Here is a 23,522-nt window from a genome sequence, read left to right on the forward strand (position 1 = left end):
TGCAGCGTCACAGCGGACGTGTCCAGTAGGCAGCTGGGTCTACTGAGCTTGGTGGAGAGGAGAGGGTCAGGCCTGCGCCAGAAGTTTCTGGCTAGTCTGCAAAATAGATACTCTGAAGCCAGGGGAATGGAGAGAGCATAGTATGGGAAGAGGAGAGGACCTGGGATGAAGCCTTACAGAATCCCGATAATTTAATGCTCAGATGAAGGAAGACAAACCTGCCGGAGTTTGAGGAGGGGCAGGGCACGGAGGCAGGGTGCAAACTGGAAATGTGGCACCACGGAAGCGGAGGAAGGAGACGGGCAGGGCCAGCGAAGCGGCTGGCGCGCTCAGAGGTCAGACGGGGTCTGAAGGGTCTGCCCTCGGGGTGGAGCACCAGGGAGCTGACGAGCAAGCTCACCCGGAGCTCCTTCCGGGGCAGTGGGGACGGAAGCCAGGCTGCAGTGGGTGAGAAGAGAGGTGAGGAAACGGACCCAAGAGGTAAGGAGGGCTCTGCCACGAAGCCGACTTTGACGGGACCAGAGCGCGGGAGGTGAAGGAGGCTCAGATGAGGTTTCATCGTTTTTAGTGACAAGAGACTGCCTGTGTTTAATGGAAAGAATCCAGGTTAAGAGGTAGTGGTGGTGATGGTGAGAAGTTAAATACTGAAGGAGGGAGAAGGCTCTGTGGACAGTGCAGGAGTCCTGAGAAAGCAGGAAGGGCTGGGGTTTCAGGGGCAGAAAAGACCTTATCATTCAGATGGAGGAGGGACAGCTCTTCACTTTGACAGCAGGATGTAGGAAGGAGTGTGTTGTATGCAGGTTTGTACGTTTGGTATCAGAATTAAAAAGGGCACTGCCAATTGACAGCTTTTACTTACTCTTTCAAGTTGGACTATAATAAAGATGACTTACAGTAGTTTAAAATATTACTTTTTCTTGAAGGGTTTGTCTTTGAACAGAGCCAAACTCACAAAACAAAGGGATAAAGTTCTAGCTTCAGAATTCATCATCAGAATTTTAGGGGAGTCCCCCGGGGGGCCCATCATCTTTACCAAGTGAAGCACCCATCTGCTTGGTTCCTCTTAAGACCAACCTTGTGTAGAAGTGTCAGTTAGTGGCAGAGCACAATTACTGTGCTAATGAAGAGGTCAATTTTATGAATAATCCCGAGGAGCTAATTTCAAGAATAAAAGTAGAGATGCCCTCTGAATGCACTGAATCACTTACACTATCCTCACCTTGACAGTAGATTCAAGCAATTTTATCTGATTTTAGACTAACATTAAAATTCTTCCTGATATCGAGACATGACCCTTCATATGCTAGACGACACAGAAAAACTCCCATTTGGGGAGTTAAACTTTTATACAAAATGAATTATCCAAAAGTAAAACTTTAACATCCTTTTCAGTGATCTGTTTAACCGGCTCTGCTATTATATAGGTGACCCTGGTTTATACAACATCTCTGAGCAGTGACACTGTTTCCACACCTCAAATGATTTCCTCTTTACCATGGGCCATGGCTTAGAAATCTCCACTTATTGTGAACTGAAAAATCACTCAAAGAAAGTGAAAGTGAAAGTGACTCAGTCGTGTCTGACTCCTTGCAACCCCATGGACTATACAGTCCATGGACTACTCCAGGCCAGAATACTGGAGTGGGTAGCTGTTCCCTTCTCCGGGGGATCTTCCCAACCCAGGGATCAAACCCAGGTCTCTCGTATTGCAGGCAGATTCTTTACCAGCTGAGCCACAAGAGAAGCCCACTTGAAAAATCACTGATTCCCATTTAAATGTCACTTGCCATCCATTGCCATGGATGAGCCTTCTATTTTCCTTCAAAATGTAAGAATGGATATTATTATTTTTATCAGTCTGAACAATTCCATCTTTATCTCCAATCACAAGAGAAGAGCACACAAACTGACATTTTTCTGTGAAATACACACACCCATCCCCAAGCAAATGGCATTCGGTGTTGGCCTTGGAAGGAGGAGACTGCCAGCAAGCAGTGGCGAGATGCTTTAATATATGCAGAGCAGCATGACAGCATCCCCAGAGAAGTGACATGGGCCTCGGAGGTTTGGCCGGTCTGACTCGACACCAGCAAGGGTTTGTTCTGCCTCCCAGAGCTAATGAGTTTTCCACAGGCTTTGGAACGGCAAGGTCACAGCTTTCATTGGTCTTTACAGCCGCTTATTGTTTTGAGGGCCCTGATTTTAAAGCCCGGATTTCTAAAACTGTATCTGCATTTCAGGGAAAAAAAAAAAAGGCTGAATTTACTGTGGTTTCTTTGCTGCATCTCAGCCGCGGAGGGAGGCAGCTGCCTTTTCAGACGGATAGAAAGAGAAAAGGGCAGAGGTGCTTGTGGAGAAGGACAGATATCAGGGCCCTCTTTCCTGAGGCAGGAAGAAGAGGGGGATTCCCCAACAGAGGCCTGAGGTGGGACACAGGACAAGTGGAGGCAGGCGTGGTGGGGCCAGGGGCAGGGGAGAAGCCCTGAATCCTGTCCCCTTGGAATCTATGTCTCTCGGAATCTTTCTCTAGAACTTGTCAGTGCCATGTGGGTTGGGACATTTCTGTCTGAGCTCTGGTCACCACTCTGTCCCCAGTTCCTAGGTGAAGACTGAGAACATAATAGGTGCTCATTTAGTCATTATTAAACCCAGATCTGCCCATACACGCTCCCTGGATGATGTCCTCAACACTCACGACTTCAGTTAGCACCCACGTGCCAGTGACTCCAGGTTCTACATCCCTAACCATGTTTCTGAGCTCCAGATCACCTTTTCAATTGCCATTTTAGATTCCTACAGGCCGTCAAAAGTAACGGGTCCCCAAAGAATTAATTTATCTTCCTCTTCTGGGCAGGTAGTTTTGCCAGCTGGATAAATTGTTTTGTCCACCAATAAAATCCCCCTTCCCGCCACAGCACCAAGCCCCAAGCACAGCACAAGCACCAAGCCCAAACCATCTCTCATCCCATCCCACCACTGGCCCCTCCGGAAAGCAGGCCACCAGCATCCATCTCATGCCGCCAGCCTATCGAGAATGGTCTTTGTGAGGGGTAAATCTGATCAGCCCACTCCCTGCGTGAAAGCTATGCATGTCTTCCTGGAGTCTGAAGGAAGGACTCAGAACACGCTACGTCCCATAAAATTCTTTGTGATCTGGCCACTTGCGGAGAATCTCCCCTGTCCTGTCCTTTAGACATAACCACCTCCTCTTGGCTCCTTCCAGATTTGCACGCCTTTCCTTATGTCTGAACGTTCTTTCTCTTCCTCTTTGTCTGGCTAACTGACAGTAATCCCCACGACTGCAGCTTAAACCTCAAATGTCACTTCCTCTGTTCACCAGCCGTTTGGTTAAGGTGCTTCCACGGCGTGTGACAACAGTCTTGCGTCTCCTGCTGTATCCTGGTGCTTGTGATTCTTCCATTTATGCCCATCTTGTCCCCTGCAGCCCAGGGCTGAAGTTTTGGGAGGTGGGACCACGTACCCCACTCACCAGCTGGACTGTGTCATGAGAGTATAACCTCGAAGGGGCAAAGAAGCCCCCACTCAGAAGGGTCCCATGCTAGACAAGACAGACATGACATAAGAATACAGACTTCTTCATCCACTCATTCATTCACGAAATACTGTGGGTCCGGATTCCCCCAATGCTCTGCTTTGGTGGGCCTCAATATACAACATACACAACGCTTGGTTACTCTCCAAAGCGAGGTGACGGATGCAAAGCTGGAGATCGGCCCAGGACGCCTGGGCTCGTGCCTGCTCTGATGAGACACCTGCGTGACTCCAGGACCCACCGGGGTCTGTGCAGCTCACACTCTTTTCCTGCTCCCCCCCGAGGCCCCCCGTCATCTGGGGGCCATCAGCACCTCCAGCGGGGGGAGGCTGAAGGGCCTGGCTGACACAGAAGCTGAGAGGCAGGTGCCAAGCACCCCCGAGCCCCTCTCTCCTCTTCCTTCTCCAGGACCACGGCTATTTTCCTACAGCTGCCTCTCAGGGCCCCTTCTGAGTTCCTGTTTTTGGAAAAAAAAATCACAACTTGAGTTCAGATGAGATTTCATGCTGTTTAGAAACCTGGAGATGGAAACATAAAAACTCCCCAGGGAATCTCAGACGTTCAAGTGGAGGGGATTTTGGTCACTGATTCTGCCAAGTCTTCTGTAATTCCCCCTGTGTTAAAAGTCTCATTTCCATACTGTTTGCTGTTCTGTGACTCTACAATTTTAATATATACTTCATTTTAAACCAATAGCTCTGTGGAACAAAAGACTGGTAAAGAATGTAGGTATTCTTAATAAATTGTAAGTGCTTTCTCTAAGGCTTGATAATATTTCACAAAATACATACAACTTCCACATCTATCTTTTTAGATCCATCATATATATATATATTTAGAGAGAGAGAGATGATGTAACAAAAAGATGCTCCCCAACTCTGTCTTTTTCCTCCCAGCAGCGTGGTAGATTTCAGGAATGTCTAACCACTTTGGATTTGCCTTTCTGCACTTTTGGAAATCTATTTGCTAATTCAGAAAGAATCAGGAAAGACGGAGTTCTAATCATAGGTATGCATGTTCAGTCGTTCAGTTGTGTTCAACTCGTTGCAACCCCATGGACTGTAGCCCACCAGGCTCCTCCCTCTGTCCATGGGACTTTCCAGGCAAGAATACTGGAGTAGGTTGCCATTTCCTCCTCCAGGGGATCTTCCCGACCCAGGGATTGAACCCGTCTCCCGTCTCCGGCACTGGCAGCCGGGTTCTTTACCACTGCACCGCTTGGGAAGCCCAAGTTCTAATCATGGAATGGGCTCATATTTCTAGGAAAGGAGCTACCAAATGCGAAAGGCAAAGAGGGAAGAGAATGTGACAGCGGAGCGTGATATGGTTGCTTCAACAGACTTGACCTTGACCATACAGGGAAGTGAATATCAACGCTTTTACTCATTTCTTGGCCTAATCTACACAGTGAATTGGGAGATAGATCACTTTTAAGAAGAGACTATATCCCATCCAGTACGTTCCCAGAAAAAGACCATGAATTCACAGCACATGTCGACCACAGGATCCTCCGCTCCCAGCCTGGGGGACAGCAGGCCTATCCTTTTCTCTCGCTCGTGTGTGTGTGTGTTACACACACATACATATTTCCTGTTTTTTATTTCCTTGCGTTCCGTCCACATCAGATATTCAGCATACACACACATCACCCACACATGCACTGTCACTCTCTTCACGTGCACCCGGACGTGTGAGAGCAGAGGGAAATCCCCAGATCACAGCAGCACCAGCCAGCAGGCACCCGGGGGAAACCTGGACAGAACCCACCAGCACCTGCCCATGGCCGCAGGTCCGTCACCGGAAGTGCCAGCAAAACCAGCTCCTGGGGCGCCAAAGAGGCTTCCACGTCCATCCCGAGGGAACCGGCTGACGGAGACCCTTCCCCGCAGGGAGGCGTGATCTCCTCCTCCCAGCAGAGCCTGACCGTGGCCAGCAGCCTGACCAGCATGTCTTTAAAGAGAGCTAGCTGTACTTTCTGGGCTTGTCTGGAAGAAGAATCCTATATACGGCGGACAGAAACACCCGGTCGCTCAGAGCCCTGAAAGCCATCCTTCCCAGCCAGACCGGCGGCCCCGGAGAAGCAGATGGAAGGAGACAGAGACGCTCAACCAGAGCTGAGCATTGTTCCCTTCTCAGCACCCTTCTCCAGAAGACGGACATTCCTGACACTGTGTGTCTGTGTGTGCGCGTGTAGAATACAGATGTCTTTTCTTCAGGCAGTAAGTGTGTTTACACACATCCCACACATCCACGGTTCTGAAATTTGCTGGGACCGCGGCCACAATATCCCTTCATACCTGCGTGACGCTTGGTTCAGGTACCACCTGTCACCTGTCCTGAGGCTGGTGATGGGTGAGGCCGGGCTGGCGCCCTGGGAGTCTGTGCTCCCAGCTGACTTTCATTTGCTATCCCTCTCACTAGCCCCCAGCTCCTCCTGTGGGGCTTGGAGTTTAGCGACAACAGCGAAAACAAGAAGACACTCATCACTGCTGTTGATACTGATGTCCAAACTAAGCTGGCCTGGCAGGGCATGTGACCTTCCTTTCTTGCAGACAATGCCCATCTTCTGCTATAAAACGATTCCCTCTGGCCCCTGTCTGTGGGGCCAGCCCCTTCCACGCTAACCACCAGCAGAGCGGCACTGCTTTCGATCCCACCCGGGTGTCCTGGAAGTAGCTTTTCTACTTGTTCCAGTAGGAAGTAGAATTTAAAAGAACAGACTGCATCCCTGGTGTAATTTCTAGCATAATATGATGCTTCAGGGGTTTCCCTTGAGGCTCAGCTGGGTAAAGAATCCGCCTGCAATGCAGGAGACCTGGGTTTGATCCCTGGGTTGGGCAGATCCCCTGGGGGAAGGGAACAGCTACCCACTCCACTATTCTGGCCTGGAGAACTCCATGGACTGTATAGTCCATGGGGTCGCAAAGAGTCGGACACAACTGAGCAACTTTCACTTTCACGGTGCTTCAGACTTGGACAAGGTTGTATGAATTTACAGCTCCTTCATGGAAAACACCTGAGCATTCTGAGTGATGCTGTTGACTGTGGGGTGAGAATCAGATTTCACAGGTTGTGGCCCCAAATGGCTACATGTGGTTGAAAACTGTGAAGAGAGAGCGCCACGTGACAGAGAAATGAGATGGAGTGATGATCCAAGGACACGGCAGGCTCCAGGTGGAAGGTACTCACTTGACCTCACTCAGCTTCCACGAATCTCAACAAAGTACCTCCCAGGTCACTCAAGAGGGCGTGCCGAGGGCTTCCCTCGGATGGGACATCGCCTGGGCTGTGCGGGGTGGAATGTGCAGATGGCAGACTCATTGGTCCAACCAAATTTGGGGAGGGCAGCTCTGCAGGGTCTCATTTTAATGCCCCTGTCTCAGCATCTTTCAAGAGGGAGCCTAGTAAGTTACAACATGAAGGTAAGTATCCCCCATGGCTCAGTGGTAAAGAATCCACCTGCCAAGGCAGGAGACACGGCTCTGATCCCTGGCCCAGGAAGACCCCTGGAGAATGAAATGGTAACTCCCTCTAGTACTCTTGCCTGGGAAATCCCACGAACAGAGAACAGCCTGGTGGGCTACAGTCCATGGGGGTCAAAAAGAGTCAGACACGACTTAGAGACTAAACAACAACACAAGGAAAATCACAACCGTCCAAAGGAGGGTTGCATTTACCGTGGGCAAAATTCTTTTCAACACCCTGATTACCTGTCAGCACCCAGTGTTTATCTGTCTGCCCACTTTTTTTTCCCAAAGGCCCTAACAAGGCTGCCCGTTTTGAAGAACTACTGTTTTAATGGTTCAGTGGGCCTAGAACATAAAATTTTCATGATCACACTTCCTAAAATAGAAGCACACTCACTCATATTTCAAAGGAATTGCCTTCGGAATCAGAGGGAAAAGCGATTTTCCAGGGTTTGGGTCTTTGGATGGTGATTTTTCCTGTTTATATTCTGTCAAAAATTACTATTTAGTTAGCATATATGCAATTTTCAAGGCTATTATAAAAAATCTTTACATTCTAAACCAAGAAGAGGGAAATGGATATAATGATAAAATGAATTACTTTTATTAGCATTTTGCATGAGAGTTAGGGTTTTTTTTTTTTTTTTTGCCAGTAAACAAAGATGGTGCGGGGATCCATGAAAAACTAGTGTACTGCAAACATCTCAGTTGTAATCCAGTCCTGCTATTTAAATATTCAAGACTACGTGCTGGTGCTAATAGGAGAGCTGCAGAAAAGTCACTGACAGCCAAACCTGTGACCAGATTTGGTGGATGAGTGAGAAAGAGGGCTACACACCATGGAAATTATTCTGGAGACCAGAAATGCCAACTTCACCACTGAAGCAAAGAACAAATAAATCTTCTTAAGTATAAATGACTAGAGCTTCATTTATCATCTGAATGACAGAATCGCTAGAGTAGACCAACCCCAAACTAAGGCATCAGATAGAGAGTTTTCTCAAGTGCCTGTTCGGTCTTCAAAGTTATTAATGAGACTTTCCCAACTGTGAGTAACTATGAAGACAGGGACCTCTCTCTCATATGGGCACTTTATTTAAATGTTCCTTTAGCGACCTAGGACAGACCAGGAAACAATGCCCGTGAAAGAAACTACCTGGGAGAGAATTCAAGGATTCCTTACTCATGGGCTTTTTGATTTCTGAAGAAGTTTCTTAAATATTTAATCCAAAACTTTTGAGTCATTTCTCTTTCAGACAGGAACTGAGAAAATCAGCAAAGGCCTATGACTTGTTATACTTTCCAACAAATAACTGGCTTGTTCCTTCCAGTGAGAAGTGAATTCATTTCTCCTCTTCCTGACGGTATTAATTTTAGCACTGGCTGGGGTCAAAGGTCTTGGTTTCAGATCCCAGTAGAACCAGATAACCATGTGAACTTGGCTAGCAGCTTCATTTCTTCTGATCTCAGTTTCCTTAACTGTAAAATTAAGGATGATAGAGGTGGTGATATGTGACTGTCCGCTGCAGCCCTAAAGTGCTCTAATTCTGTATTTCTTCACATCCAGAAAATGCAGCTGTGAAAGGAGTGAAGAAACTCACAAACAGCCTCCTTGTGATACAGGTACAAAACCCATTGTGGGAAAAAAAACGAGCTTTGTTCTGCTTATTGGACTAGGGGAAGTGACTAGTCAGGTATACTGACGATGCCTTCTTCCCTGGCTATGGAGATGCTGGAGCCATGGATTCTAGAAGCACGTGATGAATATATGGATAGAAGCTACCTGACCCATGTGAGGCTTGACTCCAGTGAAACATACACTGTTAATGGCTTAAACCACTGGAATTCAGGATTTGTCTGTTAGGGCAGCCAGTATTACTTATTCTGAATGATAAGTCTAGCATAAAATGGCATTCAACTTTACAATGAGAGAGAAGGGACTAGTGTTCATTATCTGCCACAGTGTGGAGAATTACTCATCTAGTACCCCTAGATGACGGTGAGTGGAAAGTCAGTCTTACAGGCAGAGAAACTAGGCTCGCCAGGAACCCGACTAGTTAAAAGATGGATGGAGCTGCCCCCTCAGGCCCGGCTTCACAGGCTTTGATTGCTCTCTACTGCACCATTGCTTCCCAGACTGCAGTGTGCACCAGAATCATGCTTGTTAAAAAGCAGATTTCTGGGCCCCACCCTCTGGTTCAGAGTCTGGGCGGACCCTGAAAACCTGCATTTTACCAGGTGATGCTGGTGAGCCAGGGGCCACACTGTGGGAACCACACACATTGCTTCTCACGCTGCATCAGGTACCAGCGTCTTGAGAGCCAAACCTTGATGTCAAGTGTTTCAGACCTTCCTACTCATTTCAGGGAAGCCCCAAGAATCCTGGAGTGGGCAGCCATTTCCTTCTCCAGGGGATCATCCTGACCCAGGGATTGAACCTGGGTCTGCTGCGTTGGCAGGCAGATTCTCTACCGTCTGAGCCACCAAGGAAGCCCACTTATTATGGACAGTGCTACTGAAATGCAAGACAAAGCCCAGTTCAATCCAAGATGGAAGAACATCTCCTATTCCTTCTGCCTTCCATGGCTTATCTCCCCCGTGAGCACGTTTGCTCCCATAAGCCTGAGCCACTGGTTCAGGACTCCACCCTCCCACACAATCCCCACCCAATCACAGGCACCCACCGCTACACGAAAACGAAACCAAACTAAATGTTCTCAGCATGTTGGCTTAAAATAGAAAGTTCTGGATTTGGAAGGTGTGTTTCTCTTAGCTGCTCACTATCTCTAAGGTCAGTTTCCTCACCTACAAAAACACAGTTCTGACTGCAGCCACCCGGCAGGGCTGTGGAGAAAGTGGTCAGATGAAGTGCAGCTGGGACAGTATTTTCTCAACAGCAAAGCCTCCAAAGTCTTAGACGATGTTATGTCAGGACCATCACCCTGAGGGGTCGTCTCTAAACACACAGATCTCTTTCTTAGCCAAATATTCTGAGAAACAGGGTCTTTCTTTCTGACATTGGCTAAGATGAACAACAAACAAGAATCATGATTGCAGATGACCCCAGTCACGAGCAGGAGGAAAATCCGTGGAGAACTAAAAGCACTTCCTTTACCTAACTCTTTCGGGTTAAGAGAAACCTCTTAAAATGTGGCTGTAAGCAGCCTATTTGAAATATCAACAAAATGCAAATGACACCACTTTAATGGCAAAAAGTGAAGAGGAACTAAAGAGCCTCTTGATAAAGGTGAAAGAGGAAAGTGAAAAAAGCTGCTTTAAAACTCAACATTCAAAAAACTAAGATCATGGCACCCAGTCTTATCACTTCATGGCAAATAGATGGAGAAACTGTGGAAACAGTGTCAGATTTCATTTTCTTGGGTTTCAAAATCAATGCGGATGGTGACTGCAGCCACGAAATTAAAAGACTCTTGCTCCTAGGAAGAATAGCTATGACAAACCTAGACAGCGTATTAAAAAGCAGAGACATCACTTTGCTGACAAAGGTCCATACTATAGACAAAGCTATGGTTTTTCCAGTAGTCATGTATGGATGTGATAGTTGGATCATAAAGAAGGCTGAGTGTCGAAGAATTGATGCTTTTGAACTGTGGTGTTGAAGACTCTTGAGAGTCCTTTGGACTGCAAGGAGATCAAACCAGTCACTCCTAAAGGAAATCAACCCTGAATGTTCATTGGAAGGACTGATGCTGAAGCTGAAGCTCCAACCCTTCGGCCATCTGATGCTGGGGAAAATTGAGGGGAAGAGGAGAAGGGGATGACAGAAGATGAGATGGTTGGATGGCATCACTGACTCAATGGACATGAGTTTGAACAAACTCAGGGAAGTAATGAAGGACAGAGAAGCCTGGCATGCTGCAGTTCATGGGGATGCAGTGAGTCAGACACGACTGAACAACTGTAGAACAACAAAGCAGCTTACTCAGGACTTACCCAGTCTCCACTGAGTCTGTAGTTGAATATAGTTCTACTCTTCCTGCCCTTCTATGCCCTGAATTTGAAAAGCCACTAGAATAATCAGCCATTTAAAAAATGTATTAAAAAAAAACAACCAGGGACTTCCCTGGTGGTCCAGTGGTTAAGACTCTGAGCTTCCAATACAGGTTCAACCCCTGGTCGGGGAACTAAGATCCTACATGCTGCATGCTGTGGCCAACCCTCCCCCACCAGCCCCCACCAAAAAAACCCCAAACAAACAGAAAAACCTACAACTCCCCATCCTCCAATGACGGTCACTTTAAACAAAAAAACAACCTTTGCAAGTTTTAAACACTGACTTGGATTCTATTTCTGCTGGACACAAAGCAGCTCCTTGGTCCTACACACTCTTTGTATCACTGGAAACTGCACAGGTGACCAGGGCAGCTGCAAGTCCTGAGTGCAGAGCACTGGAATGGCCCGGCAGACGTGGCTTTGTTCCTTGACATCCAGTGTGGAGCTTGCAAACTGACTCCTCCCCTACACACACACACACACACACACACACACACACACACACACACAGGCACACACGCACACTGTCAGGGCTCATCTCTGGCAACAGGATGGCAAGGACTCAGTCTTCACTGCATTTCTTAACAGCTGGAGGCTGAGACAAGAGGGCAAGGCTGCAGATGTCTCTGCAAGGCTCTGAGACACGCTCAACAGCTGTGGGTCCCCGTGAGATCGGCTGAGACCTGCGACCCTCTACCCGAGCGCTTGTGCTTACACCTGGACAGACATCTCCTCCGGCATGCAAAGCATACAAAGAAACTATCAGGGACTAAAAGTAACTGCACGCATGCTCAGTTGGGGCAATTATGAACAAGATGCAAAAGGACCACAAATCCAGCTCCATCTCTGAGGTGCTGGGAGCCCAAGCAGGTTTCTGGGCACGATCCCTGCACACAGCACCACCAAGAGGGTAAGCAGACCACCTAAACCACTCCTCTCGTCCAACCCACCCACCTGCCCCTACCCTCATCCCCTTTAAGGAACCAGCTCGGCCCCCACTTTGGCACCTGTGACTTGTTTTTGCTCCCGTGGGCTGCAGCGTGAGTCCCAGTAAAGCCTTGCCTAAACCTCTCATCTGGCCTCTTAATCAGCTTCTACTGATTACAGAATTCAAGGACCCAAGCTGGCAATATCTATGATAGGTGGGGCTTCCCTGGTGGCTCAGCTGGTACAGAATCCGCCTGCAATGCGGGAGACCTGGGTTTGATCCCTGGGTTGGGAAGATCCCCTGGCAGCGGGAGTGGCTACCCACTCCAGGATTCTGGCCTGCAGAAGTCCATGGACTATATAGCCTATGGGGTTGCAAAGAGACACGACAGAGTGACTTTCACTTTTCATGACGGGTGTGGCTCACACCTCAGTGCCACAACCTCTACCCATGTGGTCCTGAGGTTTTATTCCACCTCCTCCCAACACACCTCACTTAAATCTTCCTCAGGATAGTGTTTGAACCTTTCATTGAAACAAATGTAAAACCAATGTGTGGCTTCCCTCAATATTCCACTGTCAGGTTGTGCTGTAGCCTTGACTCAACCCAGCACCTTTCAGATGTCAGCCTTTCTGAAGGGCTTTTAGAGAAGATTTTCTATTTTGCACAGTGAGTTAATGGGAGGTGTCAAATGATCTGAAAGCAGGTGAGCTGCTCGAAGATTCCACGAGTTTGTTATGCAAATACTGCAGGATTCAATAACTCCTTTCCCATCATATTTTGCCCGGATCTAGCTTATTCCAATCACTCAGTTGCGGCTTGGTGGCTGGTATCTAATTTCAGTTTTGTTTACAAGAGGGCTCAGAATCCACAGAAAAAGCCCACCGACCTGAGCCATTCCCACCCACGAGCTGCGGATATGAAGGCGAGCAGATATCCATGCCCTCTTCCCACTCCCCTGTGGTCCCCTCTCCACTCCATCCCTCATCCCAGGCCAAGTGGTGAAGAGGAGGATGCAACTGCTGCTGCAAGGCTGCAAAGCCAGGTGCATGAGGAAGCTCCTTCAAAACTTCACTCAAGTCTGTTTTCCTCCCCTCTTTCTTTCAAGTGATTCACAGGGACATGTGTCCAGGGCACCCTCAAGTCAGCCGAAGTTGAACTGAATTCCCAGAGCCTTTGATTGTTATCCCTATTTTTAGAAAGTGTTTTTTTGCAGCAGCAGAAATTACCTGGCCTGGGAAGGTACCAGCTCACACTTGGCATCAGCCCTTAGATCTGGGGGAGATGACATTTGCCACCTTGGAACTAGGCTCTGGTGTGTTCAGACTCCTAATGCTGATTTTCTCAAACCGCAAACAGTATGCAAGCTCCAGTCAGAGGCAGGATTTAATACTGCTTTTATTGCCTGTGCTACGAGCATGAAAAATGGATTTCAAGTTTCTCCCTTGAACATTATATGACGATTTAAAGCCGCACATAATCCTCTGTATATATTATTTTATATTCTGCCTGTAGTGTGAACTACTTAGGAGCATAAAATACAGATTTAGAATACTCTCTCTTTCTAGCATATTAAATTCTACATAAGAGAAAATAACACATTAGGTTTCATGGGAATGATGAGGGTATCATTCCCCCACCTCCCCTATCTCATTCCCCACACCCCTGTCACTGTAAAGACAACAGCTCTTTAAGAGAGGGCAAGGACTTCACTGGTGGTCCAGTGGCTAAGACTCCGTGCTCCCAATGCAGCAGGCCTGGGTTCAATCCCTGCGCTGGGAACCAGATCCCACATGCCACAACTAAAGATTCTGCAAAGAAGATCAAAGATTCTGCATGCTGCAACTAAGACCAGGGGCAGCAAAATAAATAAATTTTAAAAAAGGAAATATTGAAAAAAAAGAGAAGGAGAGAGAGAGAGATGACAATGATAAGTATCAAGGAGGAGGCAAGAGGGAGAATTCTGGTAATTTTCAGAGGGGGCTCCTACATCTGATGCCCCATGATGCATGGTACTGGATCTCAGGCCTTAGGTACAGTTTCAAACTATCAACAATGACCAGTACTTTACCCTTAAATCCTTCTGATTCTCAGACTCATACACATTAAGGAAAAAAAGCAGCTACAGCTATTTCAACCAGTTTCTTCATTCATCTTAATGTATTCTTTCATAGTCAATGACAAATATTCTGAAAACTAACCTACCAAATTCCTGAAAGAGAGGGAACTGGGTCAAAAATTCTTTATAGGGATACAGTATATTTCTTTAATGATTAATCCCCAAAACTCCATTCAAAAATTAATTGGGATCCTAGAAGATGCTAATTCCCAGTTGCTACAGATTTGAAACAATGAACTAGTTCAAAATTGGGAAAGGAGTATGTCAAGGCTGTATATTGTCACCCTGCTTATTTAACTTACATGCAGAGTACATCATGTGAAATGCCGGGCTGGATAAAGCACAAGCTGGAATCAAGATTACTCGGAGAAGTATCAATAACCTAAGATATGCAGATGACACCACCCTAATGGCAGAAAGGAAGAGGAACTAAAGAGCCTCTCGATGAGGGTGAAAGAGGAGAGTGAAAAAAAACTGGTTTAAAACTCAACATTCAAAAAACTAAGATCATGGCATCCAGTCCTATCACTTCAAGGCAAATAGATGGGTAAAAAATGGAAACAGAGACAGACTATTTTCTTGGGCTCAAAAATCACTGTGGACAGTGACTGCAGCCATGAAATTAAAAGACACTTGCTCCTTGGAATAAAAGCTATGACAAACCTAGACAGCATATTAAAAAGCAGTGAAAGTGAAAGTCACTCAGTTGTGTCGACTCTTTGCAACCCCGTGGACCATATAGTCCATGGAACTCTCCAGGCTGGGATACCGGAGTGAGTAGCCTTTCCCTTCTCCAGGGGATCTTCCTAACCCAGGGATTGAACCCAGGTCTCCCACATTGTAGGCAGATTCTTTACCCAGCTGAGCCACAAGGGAAGTCCAAGAATACTGGAGTGGGTAGCCTATACCTTCTCCAGCGGATCCTTCCGACGAACCAGGGTCTCCTGCATTGCAGGCGGATTCTTTACCAACTGAGCTATCAGGGAAGCCCATTAAAAAGCAGAGACATCACTTTACTGACAAAGTTCCATCTAGTCAAAGCTATGGCTTTTTCCAGTAGTCATGTATGGATGCCAGATTTGGACCATAAAGAAGGCTGAGCACCAAAGAATTGATGCTTTTGAACTGTGGTGCTGCAGAAGACTCTTGAGAGTCCCTTGGAATGCAAGGAGATCCAACCAGTCCATCCTAAAGGAAGTGAGTGAAAGTCACTCAGTTGTGTCTGACTCTTTGCGACCCCAAGGACTACACAGTCCATGAAATTCTCCAGGCCAGAATACTGGAGTAGGTAGCCTCTCCCTTCTCCAGGGGATCTTTCCAACCCAAGGATCAAACCCAGGTCTCCCGCATTGCAGGCAGATTCTTTACCAGCTGAGCCACAAGGGAAGCCCAAGAATACTGGAGTGGGTAGCCTTTCCCTTCTCCAGGGAATCTTCCCAACCCAGGAATCGAACCAGGGTCTCCTGCATTGCAGGTGGATTCTTTACCACTGAGCTATGAGGGAAGCCCATCCTAAAAGAAATTAGTCCTAAATCTTCATTGAAAGGACTGATGCTGAAGCTCCAATAGATTGGCCACCTGATTCGAAGAGCTAACTCACTGGAAAAGACTCTGATGCTTGGAAAGATTGAATGCAGGAGGAGAAGGGGACAGCAGAGGATGAGATGGTTGGATGGCATCACTGACTCTATGGACATGAGTGTGAACAAACTCTAGGACACAGATAAGGACAGGGAGGCCTGGAATGCTGCAGTCCGTGGGGTCGCCAAGAATTGGACATGACTGAGTGACTGAACCACAGACAGATACACACACGTCCACATTTATCACACACTGAAGAACTCAGTCTCATGTCATCAAAGTGTATAGTGCGTGCCCATAGCATTTAGGACTATCCTGTAGACAGGAAAAACTATGATTTCCAGGTCAGAGATTAAATCCAGGGGCACAGGCTGAGACACAATCCTGGGGCTAAATTTAATCCATAATTATATTCTTCTTGGTCTGTAACAATGTAAAAAATTTGAAATTTTCATTAAAAAAAAATTCAGATGTTTTTTCATAATATCAGATAAATGATTCCTCATTTCTCCACCACAACCAGGGGCTGAAGCTGAAGAGTGGTGACCCCTTTTGATAAAGGGTGAACTTTTCATCTCACCCCAGTTTCCAGCACACCCTGATAATATCAGGACTGCTTGCTTTCCTTATGTTCAATACCTACCTGGCCCCGGGCATGCACTTGAGTTTTTGGCTTCTTTTATGCTTCCCCAAGTGGTATGGTTTGAATTGCATTTCCCCAAAATACAAATGCTGAGGTCCTGGGACTTCCCTGGTAGTCCAGTGGCTAAGATTCCAGCTTGTTGTGCAGGGGACTCAGATTCAACCCCTGGTCGGGGAACTAAGATCCCACATTCTGTGTAGCAATTAAGTCCACAGGCTACAACTTCCGGGCCCAAGCGCTCTGGAGCCCATAAGCTGCAACTGCTGAACTACCGAGCCCACACACCACAACCAGAGACCGCAAGCTGCAGCTGGACAGTCTGTGTGCTGCAAGGAAGGATCCAGCACGAGGCAATGAAGATCCTGCATGCTGCAGCTGAGACCCAATGCAGCCAGATAGATACAATTAAAACACAGCGCTGAGGTCCAAGTCCTAATCTCCAATACCTCACAGTGTGAGCTTATTTGGAGACAGGGTCTTTTTAGAGGTAATCAAGCTAAAACAAGTTGACGAGGGTTGGGTCTGAATCTAAGATGACTGGTTTTCTTCTAAAAAGGTGAAATGTGGACAGACACACACAGCAAGGGAGAATGCTGATGGACGATGAAGGCAGAGATCAGGATGATACATCTACAAGCCAAGGAAGGCGAAAGACTGTCCACAAACCACCAGAAGCCAGGAAGGGGCCTGGAACAGATTCTCCCCCACGGCCTTTAGAAGGAACCAACCCTGCTGACACCTTGATTTCAGACATGCAGGCTCCAGATGGTGAGACCATACATTTTTGATGGGTAAGCCACTCAGCTAGTGGTACTTTGTAATGGTAGCTCTAGAAAGCGAATATTCCCAGTGGCTGAAATAAAGTCAGTATCTCCTTTGATCACTGGGAAGAAGCACAGGGGAGTGGTCTGAATCACCAGCTACTCTGGTCTAGGAAAAGCACATCACAGGGAGAAACATCCTTTCCAAACCCAAGCAAGGTTTCCAAGGCTTCCCCAAAGGGATGTTTTCCGTTTTAAGAGGGGGCTATATCTGCCCCAGCTCGGAGGATGCTGAAAATATCCTGGTCAAACATGATTGCAAAAAAAAAAAATGTTGACAGTTCACCCCTGAGTGGGACAGTGATATTTTAAGGGTGTAGAGAAGTTTTAGGGGAACAAGTGTCAGAGAGGCAGATTGCTCAAATCTTCATTTATTCTTGAGGTTAATTTCGTGCCTATGTATACTGCAAGGCACCTCCCATTTTATTTTCCTTCCCAGGCTTTTTCTCCCCCATATGATCCAAAGCTTGCAGAGGGGCTGGAGGGGACTGAGGAAGGGATCTCAGTTGGGGAGCACCAGGCAGCTGGGTCTGAAAAGCTGGCTGCTCCCCAGAGGAGGCCCTGAGTGACTATGACCAGATCCTGTTTCAGAGTCTTAGCTCCTCTCTATTAAAATCAGCAGTCGTTATACGAGTTACCTAGAATAGTCAGATTCACTGAGTCAGAAAGCACACTGGTAGACGCCAGGGGGAAGGGGGTAGGGGAGAATGGGGAGTTAGTTTTTAAGGGGGTCAGAGTTTCAGTTTAGGAGGGTGAAAAATTCAGGAGCTGGATGATGAAGAGAGTTGTACAACAATGTGAATGTACTTAGCGCCAGTTAAATATGGTTAAAACAGTATGTTATATACTAAGTGACTTGTACCATAATAAAAAAGTTTTAAAAATAAGTAGTCTTGGTGACTTATGGAATGATTTACTTTTTTTAAAGGATGTTTCAGAAGCAAAAGAATGACTCCTTCAAGCATCAGACTTCTATTTGGTCCCTCAAAATCCCATTCCAGTGGGCCCGAGAACCACCTTCTAGGTGGCGGAGGAGGGGAGGTCTACTTCTTCAACCAATCAATGCTCCAAGCTGGGAAGTGAAGCAGGGCCAGATCAGCTGTCCCTGGCTGATCAAGAGGTCACCCTCACTATAAACACAAAGAAACATGGCTCCATGTCTGATTTTTTAAATTATGATTTGTGTGTGTGTGTGTGTGTGTGTGTGTGGAGGTGGGTAAGATGGATTTCAAAGAAATAAAATGGAACTATATGGGTTGACTACTAATCTTAGGGGAGTAGAAAGCTTGGTAAATGAAGGGAACTAACGGTGGACTGGATAGTCAAGATCACGCAGGCTGACCACCTCTGGGGTTGAGGTTGAAGCACACAGACCCAGAGAGAAAGCAGTGGCATCTTGCAGTTGGGGGCGCTATGGAGCAGGGAAAAGTGCCCTGAGATCTCTACATTTCCACTGACTAGAGGTTCCTGGAGACAAAAAAGACCTGCTCATGTGGCTATGAGATGGAACCCTCAGACCTGCGGATTTGAAGCTTTCAGAGAACTCAACTTAATTTTTAAACACGCAGCCCTACATCTGCCATTTCTTTATCTATAAGTTATGTCTAAGTACTACTGCATGATGTATAATACAGACATGATTGACTCAAAAGAATGATGTAAAATAAACTTAAGTGCTAGCTCTATTTTATCTACCACATACCTCAGTGGGCAGCCATGCTGGCCCCCTGGCTCTCTGCACCTGGCCCGTGTCTGTATATATAAGGCAGAGCAACCCACACCCAGCTGACTGTGTTCATGTCTGAAGGGCAGCCCACACCTCTCAAATAACAGTTGGTTGAAATATTCATTATCAAAGCATTCAGATAACTGAGGTTTAGGAGAGTCTGCCCAATAGCATCAATGAGAAAACATTTTTAGAAGAACACTATTTTTGCATTTTTAGGTAGAAACTCACATACAGATGTGAGAGTTGGACCATAAAGAACGCTGAGTGCCAAAGAATTGATGCTTTTGAATTGTGGTGCTGGAGAAGACTCTTGAGAATCCCTTCAACTGCAAGGAGATCAAACCAAAGGAAATCAATCCTGAATATTCATTGGAAGGACTGATGCTGAAGCTCCAGTGCTATGGTTATCTGATGTGAAGAGCCAACTCACTGGAAAAGACCGTGATGCTGGGAAAGACTGAGGGCAGGAGGAGAAGGGGACGACGGGGGATGAGATGGTTGGATGGCATCACCGACTCGATGGACATGAGTTTGAGCAAGCGCTGGGAGACAGTGGAGGACTGGCAAGCCTGGCGGTCAGCAGTCCACAGGGTTGCCAAGAGGCACACATGACTGAGTGACTAAAGAACAGCAGCCTTAGCACTGGACATCATTTTACTTGTTTCTGCTCCCTTCTCCCAACTTGGGATTATTCTTAGAGTGCCACAGTATATTTTCATGCTATTAAGACCATCAGGATAAAATCATGTTTTACATCTTGCTCACTCCATGAGGACCGCAAAAACATGGCCATAGGCCTTTCAGAGAGAATGGGACTCCGAGTACACCCCAAACAGTCCAGGGAGCCGCCAAGCTACCTGGTGAGCTTGCTGCCGATCTGCTGTCGAAGCTCCAGTCGCTCCTCATCCGTCTGCCGGGGAAGGATGTTCTTTTCTTCCAGCTCTCGCTTGGAGGGCCTGTTGCTGAGCTTGATGGCTAAGGAGTCCTTCCTGCACACCTTCATGGCCAGGGAGCCTGCAGGAGGGGAGAGGTGAGTTAATAAGTCATCGCCAACCTGGGGTCCGGGCTCCCCCAGGGTCAGCTGTGGACCGCAGGGCGAAGACAGGGAGACGATGTAATAGCCCAACACCTGAGAGTGGTCAAGACCTCAGTCAAAGGCGGAAAATGACTGTATGTCACTTTCATACAGTTTCTGCCATCAGCATGTCCTGTCTGCCTCTCAGTGTGCTGGGCACGTGAGGAGCACACGGGCAACCTGGGACTGGATCTCTGCTCCCTAGGAACTCGCCACCTGGTGGGAACATCACAAAGCAGGGCAGGACAGACTGTGGAGCACAAAACAGAATGCAAAGGACGGAGGAGGAGGGGCTGGCCCGTGCAGGATAAATGAGACCAACAGGCAGCTGGCTGCAGCGCTCCTGCCTGTATGAAGGCTCAGAGGGGACGTGTGATAAGCCAGGGAATCCCAGGAGACACGAGAGATCTGCTACAGAGGGGCTGGGGGTGCAGAGCGAAGTAAAGCCGGGCAACGTGGGGTCAGCGCCGGGTGGGAGGGAGAACAAGCTCATGCAAAGGCAATATTTGGGCACTGTTTTTCAACATAGGAGGTTCTGAGCACCTTCCATCTGGAAAGAATCCATGATTCTCAATCAGGAGTGATTTTTGCATACCCTCGCTCAGGGGACATTTGGCAAAGTCTAGAGACATTTGGCAAAGTCTAGGAGCGACTGGTTGTCAAACTGGGGTCTGGTGGGGAGGCTGCTACTGGCATCCAATGGGTAGAGGCTATTTAACATCTTATGATGCACAGGGCAGCTGCCATGACAATCAGTCATCTGGCCCAAGACGTCACAAGTGCCGAGGTTGGGAAACCCTGGTACAAAATGCTCCATCTTCTGGGCAGGAAGTGATGGGCAGAGGCTGGACAACATGGGCCTTTGGCTGCCCCTCCATGGTTCTCTCCTCAATAGCAGGACAGTTTCCAGTGCTCAAGTTTAGTTTGCTACCTGAAGCCCAGTATGAGAGGAAAGAGGAAGGGCCTGGGAAGCACCAAGTTCGAGGGATCCCTTTGGATTTTGCATAGTAAATGCTTGTCTCCTGCTGCTGCTGGTTTTAGAACATGGGCTTTGGAGTAAGGCCCAGGCAGCTTCAGCTCTCAGCGCTGCCTCTTAGCAGATGTGAAGCTCTGGGCAGGCTCTTGGCTGCTTCATTTCCGTCCGCTACTGCCGCCCTCCCCCACCACCAGCCTGTAAAATGGGGCAGGAATTTACGCCCCTGGGGGTTGTGAGATGTAGATAAGAATGAAACCTTAGCCTATTGTCAGGCACACAGTAAAAGTTTGCTATTATTTAAGTTCATGCATTAAAGGTTGATAAAATATCAGTCAATATTTGTTCAATTGAAACATTCATTTTTTGTAACCAGAATGACAGGTTTTGAACTTTGCTTTCTTCATGAAAGGCCTTAAAGAAGAAATTTAAATTCAGGCCTTCTGAAGTGGTTGACGTATGCTTAAAAATGAATTTGTTCCATATACAACAGTTAGTATTTTAGTGTATTCTGTAGACTAGAATTGAATTTTAAAGTGCTTCCTTCTCTTCACGCCCCTCCCCCCTTTTTTTTGGATGGGGGTTTCCCTGGTGGCTCAGATGGCAAAGAATCCGCCTGCAATGCGGAAGGCCTGGGTTCTATTTCTGGGTTGGAAAGATCCCCTGGAGGAGTGCATGGCAACCCACTCCAGTATTCTTGCCTGGAGAATCCCCATGGACAGAGAAGCCTGGCGGCCTGCAGTCCATGAGGTTGCAAGAGTCCGACACGACTGAGCGACTAAGCACAGAACCGCACATGGCATCCCACAGGAGGCAATCAGAGAAAGAAAGAACATCTAAAGAGGTAAGAGATGGCAGCATGATGCTGCAGTTTCTAGCGCTCTGATGTTGTTCAGAAGACCGTTACCCTTTCATTTTACTAATGAAGAAATAATAACACTGGACCTCGGATTTGAATCCACAGAGGCGGGCATCTCCTTGCGCCAACCACGCCCCCTCGCCCCAGCCACGCCCCTCGCACCTGCCACGCCCCTCGCACCTGCCACGCCCCCCGCACCCACCGCGGCCCAAGAGTTTAGAAGTACCTACTGGTATACAATGAACTGTCGTCATCCTCATCCTCTTCCTCCTCCTCCTCCTCTTCTCTTGTGTACAGGCAAGAAGAGTCTTCGTAGTCTGATTCATGAGGCACATTTTCTTTATTGTCATCACATTCAATCACAACCGTTGGCACTTGTCTGATTTCCGGAAGGCCCAGAGGTCCTGCTTTTGTGACACTGTCTCCCGAGTGCAAACCAGAGCTGTGGTAAGAAGTAGAACAGGGGACCCGCTGCTCTGAGCTGTTTAAAAAGAAAAGAGGACATTCATTCCGCCTAAGGTGTCATATAAACGCACGGGACCTTTTAGCAACCTGGCTGTCCTGCGCTCAGAAACGAAAGGTCTGCGGGGCAGACCTTTTCCCATTTCTCACCTACAGCTCAACGTCCTGGGACAGCAGAGTGACCTGGTGGTGGCAGCATCATCTGCTCTCTTCTGACAGCGGGCAGACTGTTAACTTTTCTGAGCCTCAGTTTTCTTGGATGAAACTGCATAAATCCTATCTTTTTAGCATGTCTGGTGCATGTGTGTCCCCCTGGCAGGGCCTCAAAGGAGCCCCACACTTGTTATTTTTAGAAAGAGCCCTCCAAGTGGTTTCTAGACATTGTCCCTATCAATCTATTCTCCAGGACAGCTTTTGGAAACTCAGATGTAGCTATCTCATCTGTTAGAACCCCAAGTGTCTTCCTGGTCTACAAAACCAGTGCTCCAAAAGTGATACACACAGAAAAGCTGTCAAAAATCCACACTGCAAGCTATAAAATTCATAGCAAAGAACTAAATCAACTGAAGTGTAGCCTCTTAATACATCTTGCCTCCATCTCTGATGGCCAAGGGCAGGAAGGGGAAAACCTTCTGGAATGGTGTGGTCACTTAGAAGACCTGTTCTAAATAAAAGGTCTCACTGCCAGAGGAGAGGGAAAACCATTAGCTTGGAAGCAACAGTTTAAACACCGCCTGACGTGCAATACCTCGTGTCGTCTGCCCCAGCCTTGTCCCACCACCTCTGTCCCCACACAACTCACCTCGTTCACGTGCAACAACGCCCCGCACACTCCTGGCCTGGGGTGTGCTCTCATCTAACCTTCACCTTGATCATTTCTGTTTACCTTTCAATACGTGTCTTGGGCAACACCTTGCTCAGGTTCTTGGGAGATTCCACAATTTTGAAAACTGGGAACATCCGTTTGCTTACTATCTGGGGAGGAGTTGCCCCTCCCCAGCCAAGTGCTAGATACCTCCAGAGGCAGGGGCCATGCCCTTTTCACGTCTGCAGCGGGTGCCTGGCACCGTGGCTGACAGTAAATGGGCACTCGGTCAGTGCTGACTGTCTGCTGGGCTGGAATCCCTGACATTTAGGTGCATTTAAAATGGTTGATGAGTCATACTCAAAAGTATTAGTGAAGAGATCAGTCTTTAATTTTCAGGGAGTATTTTTAGTGTACTACAGAGCTATACATGCCCCTGACCTGACTGGCACTTTTAGTAACGGCTTAATACCCGAGTCAAATATGTGGAAGA

The 23,522-nt window shown here is 47.5% G+C and overlaps 1 protein-coding gene across 12 annotated transcripts in view; it reads right to left on the minus strand.

The window, feature by feature from the left end:
- Positions 1–23,522, minus strand: part of PHACTR1 (phosphatase and actin regulator 1) — a 488,777-nt gene that overhangs the window by 14,799 nt on the left and 450,456 nt on the right. For 11 of the 12 annotated variants that reach the window (XM_043908531.1, XM_043908525.1, XM_043908526.1 and 8 more), the window contains 2 exons: positions 21,993–22,243; positions 19,713–19,869 (listed from right to left, as the gene is read on the minus strand). In XM_043908531.1, coding sequence (XP_043764466.1) covers positions 19,713–19,869; positions 21,993–22,243 — 408 coding nt within the window. The remainder of the gene's footprint in view (positions 1–19,712; positions 19,870–21,992; positions 22,244–23,522) is intronic. The other variant, XM_043908528.1, reaches the window with a different exon arrangement.

This window comes from Cervus elaphus, chromosome 7, assembly GCF_910594005.1.
Source record: "Cervus elaphus chromosome 7, mCerEla1.1, whole genome shotgun sequence".
Lineage (NCBI taxonomy): Eukaryota > Metazoa > Chordata > Mammalia > Artiodactyla > Cervidae > Cervus > Cervus elaphus.